The sequence below is a fragment of the Oncorhynchus mykiss genome, chromosome 1 (assembly GCF_013265735.2).
Source record: "Oncorhynchus mykiss isolate Arlee chromosome 1, USDA_OmykA_1.1, whole genome shotgun sequence".
Classification (NCBI taxonomy): Eukaryota; Metazoa; Chordata; class Actinopteri; order Salmoniformes; family Salmonidae; genus Oncorhynchus; species Oncorhynchus mykiss.
The window spans coordinates 39,616,376-39,626,550 of record NC_048565.1 but is presented as its reverse complement, the minus strand read 5'-3'; the positions used below and the strand labels follow the sequence as shown (position 1 = coordinate 39,626,550).

Sequence of the window (10,175 nt, the reverse complement as noted above, 5' to 3'; positions counted from 1 at the left end):
TGTCCGGCGCCTCTGCCGGAGCCTCCCGCCTGTCCGGCGCCTCTGCCGGAGCCTCCCGCCTGTCCGGCGCCTCTGCCGGAGCCTCCCGCCTGTCCGGCGCCTCTGCCGGAGCTTCCCGTCTGCCCGGCGCCTCTGCCGGAGCTTCCCGTCTGCCCGGCGCCATCGGAGCTTCCCGTCTGCCCAACGCCGCCAGTGCCGCCCGTCTGCCCAGCGCCGCCAGTGCCGCCCGTCTGCCCAGCGCCGCCAGTGCCGCCCGTCTGCCCAGCGCCGCCAGTGCCGCCCGTCTGCCCAGTGCCGCCAGCGCCGCCCGTCTGCCCAGCGCCGCCAGCGCCGCCCGTCTGCCAGGAGCCGCCAGTGCCGCCCGTCTGCCAGGGGCCGCCAGTGCCGCCAGTCAGCCAGGGGCCGCCAGTGCCGCCAGTCAGCCAGGGGCCGCCAGTGCCGCCAGTCAGCCAGGGGCCGCCAGTGCCGTCAGTCAGCCCAGCGCCAGCGCCGCCAGTCAACCAGGGGCCGCCAGAGCTGCCAGTCTGCAAGGAGCTACCAGTCTGCAAGGAGCCGCCAGAGCTGCCTGTCTGCAGGATGCCGCCAAAGCTGCTAGTCTGCAAGGAGCCGCCAGAGCTGCTAGTTTGCAAGGAGCCGCCAGAGCTGCCAGTTAGCATGGAGCAGCCAGGGCCGCCAGTCAGCATGGAGCAGCCAGGGCCGCCAGTCAGCATGGAGCAGCCAGGGCCGCCAGTCAGCATGGAGCAGCCAGGGCCGCCAGTCAGCATGGAGCAGCCAGTGCTGCCAGTCAGCATGGAGCAGCCAGATCTGCCAGTCGACCAGACTCTTCCAGATCTGCCAGTCGACCAGACTCTTCCAGATCTGCCAGTCGACCAGACTCTTCCAGATCTGCCAGTCGACCAGACTCTTCCAGATCTGCCAGTCGACCAGACTCTTCCAGATCTGCCAGTCGACCAGACTCTTCCAGATCTGCCAGTCGACCAGACTCTTCCAGATCTGCCAGTCGGCCAGACTCTTCCAGATCTGCCAGGATCTGCCAGAACCGCCAGCCGGCCAGGATCTGCCGGATTTAACTACCTGCCTGAGCTTCCTCTCAGTGCTGTGCTACCCATCAGTCCCGAGCTACTTCTGTCCCGAGCTGCCCCTCTGTCTCGAGCTGACCCTCTGTCCCGAGCTGTCATTAAGAAGGGTCACCTATCTAGGGACGCTAAGGAGGTGGACTAAAACTGTTATGGAGTGGGGTCCACGTCCAGCGCCAGAGCCGCCACCGCGGACAGATGCCCACCCACACCCTCCCCCATAGGTTTAAGTTGTGCGTCCGGAGTCCGCACCTTGGAGGGGGGGTACTGTCACGTTCTGACCATCGTTCGTGTGTGTTTTCCTTGTTTTAGTGTTGGTCAGGACGTGAACTGGGTGGGCATTCTATGTTGGATGTCTTGTTTGTCTATTTCTATGTCCGGCCTGATATGGTTCTCAATCAGAGGCAGGTGTTAGTCATTGTCTCTGATTGGGAACCATATTTAGGTAGCCTGGGTTTCACTGTGTGTTTGTGGGTGATTGTCCTTAGTGTTAGTTTGCACCAGTTTAGGCTGTTTCGGTTTTCATTACGTTTATTATTTTACACTGTTTGTATTTAGATTCGTGTTGCTATAGTCACAATAAACATGGATCGTAATCTACACGCTGCATTTTGGTCCGACTCTCCTTCTCATAAAGAAAACCGTTACACAGTGAGGATCTCTGAATGATCCCATGTTGACCTAAATGACTAATGATGATAAATACAATCCACCTGTGTGTAATCAAGTCTCCGTATAAATGCACCTGCACTGTGATAGTCTCAGAGGTCCGTTAAAAGCGCAGAGAGCATCATGAAGAACAAGGAACACACCAGGCAGGTCCGAGATACTGTTGTGAAGAAGTTTAAAGCCGGATTTGGATACAAAAAGATTTCCCAAGCTTTAAACATCCCAAGGAGCACTGTGCAAGCGATAATATTGAAATGGAAGGAGTATCAGACCACTGCAAATATACCAAGACCTGGCCGTCCCTCTAAACTTTCAGCTCATACAAGGAGAAGACTGATCAGAGATGCAGCCAAGAGGCCCATGATCACTCTGGATGAACTGCAGAGATCTACAGCTGAGGTGGGAGACTCTGTCCATAGGACAACAATCAGTCGTATATTGCACAAATCTGGCCTTTATGGAAGAGTGGCAAGAAGAAAGCCATTTCTTAAAGATATCCATAAAAAGTGTCATTTAAAGTTTGCCACAAGCCACCTGGGAGACACACCAAACATGTGGAAGAAGGTGCTCTGGTCAGATGAAACCAAAATTGAACTTTTTGGCAACAATGCAAAACGTTATGTTTGGCGTAAAAGCAACACAGCTGAACACACCATCCCCACTGTCAAACATGGTGGTGGCAGCATCATGGTTTGGGCCTGCTTTTCTTCAGCAGGGACAGGGAAGATGGTTAAAATTGATGGGAAGATGGATGGAGCCAAATACAGGACCATTCTGGAAGAAAACCTGATGGAGTCTGCAAAAGACCTGCGACTGGGACAGAGATTTGTCTTCCAACAAGACAATGATCCAAAACATAAAGCAAAATCTACAATGGAATGGGACTACCTTAATATTAGACATTGCGCACCAGCTATTATTGACAAATAGACACACACCCCCACTCCTCATCTTACCAGACGTAGCTGTTCTGTCCTGCCGATGCACGGAAACCCAGCCAACAGTATATTGTCCATGTTGTCATTCAGTCACGACTCAATGAAACATAGGATGTTACAGTTTTTAATGTCCCGTTGATAGGATAGTCTCAAATGGAGCTCATCCAGTTTATTCTCCAGTGATTGCACGTTGGCTAATAGAACAGATGGTAGAGGCGGGTTACCCACTCACCGACGAATTCTCACAAGGCACCCTGATCTCCGCTCCATGTATTTCCTTATTTTCTTCATGCGAATGACGGGGATTTGGGCCTTGTCTGGGAGCAACATTATATCCTTCACGTTTGACTCATTAATAAAAAAAAAATCTGTCCAGTTCATGGTGAGTAATCGCTGTTCTGATATCCAGAAGCTCTTTTTGGTCATAAGAGACGATAGCATCAACGTTACAGTGCATTTGAAAAGTATTCAGACCTCTTTACTTTTTCCACATTCTATTAAGTTTCTGCCTTATTCTAAAATGGATTCAATAGTTTTTTCCCTCATCAATCTACACACAATACCTCATAATGGCAAAGCAAAAACAGGTTTGTAGAAATTATTGCACATTTTTATTCAGACCCTTTACTCAGTACTTTGTTGAAGCACCTTTGGCAGCGATTACAGCCTTGAGTTTTCTTGGGTATGATGCTATAAGCTTGGCACACCTGTATTTGTGGAGTTTCTCCCATTCTTCTCTGCAGATCCTCTCAAGCTCTGTCAGGTTGGATGGGGAGCGTCGCTGCAAGGCTATTTTTGGGTCTATCCAGAGATGTTTGATCGGATTCAAGTCCGGACTCTGGCTGGGTTGCTCAAGGACATTCAGAGACATGTCCTGAAGCCACTCCTGCATTGTCTTGGCTGTGTGCTTAGGGTCGTTGTCCTGTTGGAAGGTGAACCTTCGCCCCAGTCTGAGGTCCTGAGCACTCTGGAGCAGGTTTTTATCAAGGATCTCTCTGTACTTTGCTCCGTTCATCTTTGCCTCGATCCTGACTAGTCTCCCAGTCCCAGCCGCTGAAAAACATTAGACCAGATCATCTTGTTTCTCATGGTCTGAGAGTCCTATAGGTGCCTTTTTGCAAACTCCAAGCGGGCTGTCGTGTCTTTTACTGAGGAGTGGCTTCCATCTGACCACTCTACCATAAAGGCCTGATTGGTGGAGTGCTGCAGAGAGTTGTCCTTCTGGAAGGTTCTCCCATCTCCACAAAGGAACTCTGGAGGTCTGTCAGAGTAACCATCGGGTTCTTGGTCACCTCCCTGACCAAGGCCCTTCTCCCCCGATTGTTCAGTTTGGCCGGGCAGCCAGCTCTAGGAAGAGTCTTGGTGGTTCCAAACTTCTACCATTTAAGAATGATGGAGGCCACTGTGTTCTTTCGGACCTTCAATGCTGCAGAAATGTTTGATACCCTTCCCAAGATCATGTCTCGGAGCTCTAAGGACAATTCCTTCGACATAATGGATTGGTTTTTGCTCTGATATGCATTGTCAACTGTGGGACCTTATATAGACAGGTGTGCCTTTCCAAGTCATGTCAAATAAATTTAATTTACCACAGGTGGACTTACTTACGTAAATAAGGTATTTCTGTTTTTTATTTGAAATACATTTGCAAACATTTCTAAAAACCTGTTTTTCCTTTTTTATGTTGGGGTATTATGTGTAGATTGATGAGGAAATGATTTTATTTATTCCATTTTAGAATAAGGCTGTAACGTAACAAAATGTGGAACAAGTCAATGGGTCTGAATACTTTCCAAATCCACTATATATACAAAATAAGTTACAAACAATGTGAAAAAACACACGAAATAGCACAATTGGTTTGGTAAAATGTCAGCCATCCCCTCCAGTACCATTCTTCTACAGTACGTTGACGTCTGTGATTGGTTCAGATTTGGTCCTTACCGGACTAAAGATCTATGTCCATGGACATTGAAATCAAGGCCGGTCTGGATCTCACCAAATCTGGAACCAAACATTGACGTCTATAAATGATTTATTTTCAACTTTCAACTTTTTGGGGTACTTGCCTGTTTTCTTGTTATTTTGGCATTAATACCTGTGTCACGACTTCTGCCGAAGTTGATGCCTCTCCTTGTTCGGGCGGTGCTCGGTGGTCAACGTCGCCGGTCTTCTAGTCATCGCAGATCCATTTTTTCGTTTTCCATTTGTTTTGTCTTGTTTTCCCACACACCTGGTTCTCATTTCCCTCATTATGTGTTGTGTATTTAACCCTCTGTTTCCCCCATGTCTTTGTGTGGTATTGTTTATTCTGTTTCATGTTATGTCACTCATGGGGACACTATGTCACCGCCTAGTCTTAGGGTAGAGCTCGAAAATTCAAGCCCAATGGGAGTTGCCATAGAGTTACATTAAAAGTGCCCATCCAAGAAGGCTCAAGGTCATTGGCAACAAATAAAATGACGTCAAATCACGTTGTAGCTACAATAGCTTTGATGGAACTGTCAACATCATACTTTCAAAATCTTAGCTTGCAGTCATCATCATGAATCAAGTCGACAATCTACTGGCACATCCTTTTTAATCTTTGTCATATGAAAATAAATAATGAAAATAAATTAAAGATAAAACATATAGGTGCTCATCGGCCATTGGACATAAACACAGTAGTGGAAAAAGTAAAGATAACTTAATAGAAAATGACTCAAGTAATAGTGAAAGTCACCAGTAAAATACTACTTGAGTATAAATCTGAAAGTATTTGGTTTTAAATATACTTAAGTATCAAAAGTAAAACTATAAATCATTTCAACTTCCTTATACTAAGCAAACCATTATTGACAGATAGCCAGGGGCACACTCCAAAACTCAGAAAGAGTTTACAAAAGAAGCGTTTGTGTTTATCCTGATGTTCAGTGGAGTGGCTGTGTAGTCCCAAATCTACGATTAAAGGTCTCTTTTCTTAGTTTAAAATTATAAACATTCAACATTGGCCATGCTGTCAATGAAGCATGATTTGTGCCGCGCTCAAAACAACTGTTGACCTGGAACTGCAAAATCTGACTTCAGTGAGTTGAAGACAACTGGGAACTCGTGAAAATATTCCAACTCCAACTCAGAATTGTAAATCGGGAACTCAGGCCTCTTTCTAGAGCTACGACCTGAAGGTCACTGACGTCATCATGATTCAACCTTTTTTTTCAAGTTTCCACTTGTCTTGAAAGCACCATGAATCCAGAGAATGTCAGACTTTGATGATAAAGTTTGATGAACATATTTGCCCACGAAGGACCGCCGCACCACCTTCCTGTTCAAGTGAGCACAGCACAACAAGGTGAGTCCAAAAATGTACTGTATGCTGCTGCATAAATTATGTAATATGCCAGGGAGATATGTATACTCTAGCTAAAGAAGTAATACTAGTGTATGCTGTGTAGTAAGCTGTTAGTAGCCCTAATGCCTCACCCTAATAATTTGGTCTATTTGCACCTCTTAATTTTGCCTACTGTTCTGACTTGGTGGTGCACATGTAGCCTATAAACTGTTTTTGAGTAATGTAATCATTGAATTTTGTAAGATCTTTCATTGTCGGCTTATATCCCCCCTTTATTTATCCTACAGTTCTCACTTGGTGTACAGGGAGAACACTGTAAGAACAGCCCAGGTTCTGAATTCTGTCACTGTACATTTCAAAAGTGCTGAACAAATAGTTATAATGACTTCGTCCATCCTGGCTTGCTCATTCGTGTCTTAATCGAAAATACGGATTGCCTCTTATCCGCTTGTCGTCCCCTTATGCCATAGTTTGTACATCTCAGTTGTCAATAGAAAACACATTTGTTTAAGCAAGTCAGCCATATGCTTTTTTTAAAGGCAGTAAATGAGGCTGAATGAACTGTTTCACTGCTAGACAAGGCTCCGCTCATAGCCAGGTGTAGCAGTGGTAAGATGTTGGGAACGCTGTCTGGACTCTGCTCTTTGCAACAGTTTTATGTAAGCCCTAACAGTTTGTGGGCACTGTTTGTCACCGTTATAGTGCAATTAATGTATTGTTTCGTGTTGTGTTGTGTAGTAGCTTTGCTGGCATTCATCCCACATTTTTGGGGGGGATGCATGCCCCACCAAGATGTACATGCTAAAATCGCAACTGACCCTATCCTGTATCCGCTACATGATTTATGTTAGATCATTTTCTTGACAGAACATTGGTGGAGCACTTCAGAGATGCGTCTCTCCAACAGCACCATGGAGAGGCGCGCTGGGAATGGACAAGTAAAATATTTAGCGCCCCTGCCTTTGACAAAGTGGTCACTGCTTATCAAAGGGCGGCCTCAGCGCTCACCTTAAAAAACCCACATGGCACTGGTTGAGAGAAATTGTCATTGTTTTGGGGCAGTACTATGTGAGGTTTTATGTGTTGACGTTGGAGATGCGTCTTGGTCAGTTTAGCTCAGAAAATGCTACCTTCGTCAATCTGCCACCATAGGCGACCGCCTAATCCTGCCTAATGAGCGGGCCGGCCGTGCCTAGGATCCATAAAAACATTACAAAGTGTCATCATCTAATTGGCTGAGCATCTATACTGAGCACAAGCCACCCACCGCAGCCAATAAACAAACAGCCAGGCAAAGCCATTTATTAACTCAATGCCTAATCTCCATTAGTCTCCGTTAACTCTCCATAATCCATTTTAGATTACACTGGCTAGCCTCTCTGGATCCACTCCATAGGCCCTACACATTCAACCCCCAGCATTGGCGTTATAAAGCATATCATCACATAATTGAACCATAGTGTGAATTATTTGCATTGTCAAAATTAGGATTTAACATTGATGGAATACAATGACTATTATGGTGCAATAAATATACCTTTATCCAGATATCTACCCTGTTTGTTGGCTATATACTCATATCTCTGGCCCAGTCTCTGAAACCTGGCACTGCACTATTAGGTAGGTGGGCTACTTTCTTGACTTCTGCATTTCTGTAAAGATAAAACAGAGATAGATATGATATTGCATATAATGCACGCAGCTGCTTTTTGAACCTGTCATGTATGTTATAAACTCACAGGTACAAAATGTTGCCTTCATCTCAATGGGTTCAGGGCATCACCTCAAGAGAGCAGCAATATTATCAGTTTGGTGCCAGAGAGAAAATATAATTTGATGCGGGTGCTGCGCGCTATTACGCATGCGCATACATTGGGTATTTGAAGAACAGGAAACAAACCTTTCAACAGCGTAAAGAAACGTGAAAATTGTGAACGCTGCCGAAACATCAGAATACGTATACATCGGCAGATAACAGAGATAGAAACAGCAACGAAAAGTAGTTTTCAAGTGAAGTAATAGTGCTGCTGAGAAACAGTTTGTTTGGCTAGCCTGGGTGCGAGGCAAGGGTTGTGTTTGAATCTCCGACTCGAGGGAGTCGCCCTCCTTTTAGCTTGTGCATGTTGAACGTTTTATCTTTTTAACTTTTACACCTTTTGGGGAATCTGCTTGAAGATGGGGTGTACTCTGAGCACGGGTGATAAGGCGGCGCAGGAGCGCAGTAAAATAATCGACAGGAATTTACGGGACGACGGGGAAAAAGCAGCACGAGAAGTCAAGCTGCTTCTGCTCGGTGAGACCAAGACGGAGTGTCGAACGAACGTTTGAATGAAAAGTTAGCTTGCTGGCTAACCTGAGCTAGCTTATATTGCTTAACTATATATCGAACAGTCTTATACAGTTGGTGTACAATAGTTTGATAGTGTTAACATTGATAACTTTGATGAATGAAATTCAACATCCAAATTGCTAGCTAGTTAACGTTAGTCTAGTCAATAGCTCGCTAACAAGCTACTTAGCTAGCCCTTGTTGGATAGCGAACTACTGGCCATGCAGCTAGCCAAGTACCCCATCCTTAGTTAGCTTTTAACTGGCTAGCTAATCTCTCTCCGGTGTCACGGCCATCTAACTGTAGTCTCAATCAGGGCCCCGTTTCCATATAGCGATGGAATTGATTCTTTTGAGTGTTTTTAACTCTGCATATTTCCTACAACGACCGTATTGTAATTGCGTTTCCCAAAGCACCACGCAGAGAAATCGGTCGTTAAGTGCTTTGTTGGAGCATGTCTTTACTGATAGCGAGATGAAAGGGAGCCCTGCTCTCGGATCATCTTTCTCAATTCAAATATTTCCTTAATATTATAAATATTTCACACTACTGACGACGGAACATCTCCTAGAGTTTACCCAATACATTTGATAAGTCACCGATTTGGAACATTGTGCACATGTTAGGCTACACATCATGAAATGGGCATATATTGAGACAAATTAGACAGTAGCCTAAAATAAGCAAATAACTCGATTGAACATGAAATGTATTTAAACATGACTATTTTAATATAGTCCGTTCGCTTTTCATTTGAAGCGTCTCTTTATACGTCGCTTGTTTGTATCAGTTGCAGACATCGGCAATATGATATTGGTAGTCAACTAGTACTCCGCGTCCACAGAGACACGGATAAACCATGTTATTCCATGTTTAGCGGAGATCTTTGTATAGAGTGACGCGGAAGGGCAGGAAAGCAACCAACTACGCATTCATGGTACTTTCAAGAGAACTGGGAGTGGGGAAATCGAGGTCAAATCGTCCGTGATCTTAGAGGCCGAAGTTTCCAACTTGGAATTCCGAGTCGGATGACCGGGGTTACACGATTTCCCCCCATGTTTTTTTCCCCCGTTCCCAGTTGTCTTGAACACAATTCTAAAGTCGGCCATTTCCGAACTCCCAAGTTGTTTTGGACGCGTATTGGCTGTAATGCCTAGTTTACGTCGACTGGTGATGCATTTCATTACGCCGTACATCTTCAGTCTTGCCTCGCTACCGAACGTACAAGTGGCGTGTTTGTAACGCAAGATGGCGAGCCTGGCCATTTCTTTCAAGACAGGATTAATGTATTGTTTCAGGTGACAACTTGTTTTTCCTCAACTTGTTTCTCTAACTTCATAGGCAGTCAAGCTAGTCTAGGTTGAAGATGCCATTGTTTATGATGGTAATGACGTTTGTTTTTGGTTATAGTTATTAGGTAGAGGTCGCTAGCTACAATCGTATCTTCAGCCTAGCTTTTAGCTAACTAGCTGCTCTGCAGTATACGCTAGCTTGACTTGCTATAAACTTTGAGGAAAAGTATCTAAACAAAACATGTTTTATTACCAGAAACTATATATTTATCCTGTGTTGACAGTTTGCGGTGGAATACATGAAGTTGCATGTACTTTTTTAGAACTATAAACTAATATTTTTATAAGCATATTGTTTTTCCAGTAGTATATGATTTATTTCATTACCGACTCCTCTAACCACGTTGAGCCTCATATTGCCACAGAGAATGACACAGCAGCGTTGGTGACTGTGTACATTGACCTGGCCTAACCTCAAATTCCAAGACTTTCACAGCCTTAGTCCTGGGGCCTGATGAGGTTTTAATATAGGGCTCA

General features: G+C 45.2%; 1 protein-coding gene across 1 annotated transcript in view; it reads left to right on the top strand.

Annotated features, from left to right (window-relative positions):
- Positions 1-7,882: 7,882 nt before the first annotated feature.
- Positions 7,883-10,175, top strand: part of LOC110522551 (guanine nucleotide-binding protein G(i) subunit alpha-1) — a 22,124-nt gene continuing 19,831 nt past the window's right edge. Inside the window, exon 1 of the mRNA XM_021601007.2 lies at positions 7,883-8,310. Within this exon, the coding sequence (XP_021456682.1) occupies positions 8,193-8,310 (118 nt within the window). The 5' untranslated portion in view covers positions 7,883-8,192. The remainder of the gene's footprint in view (positions 8,311-10,175) is intronic.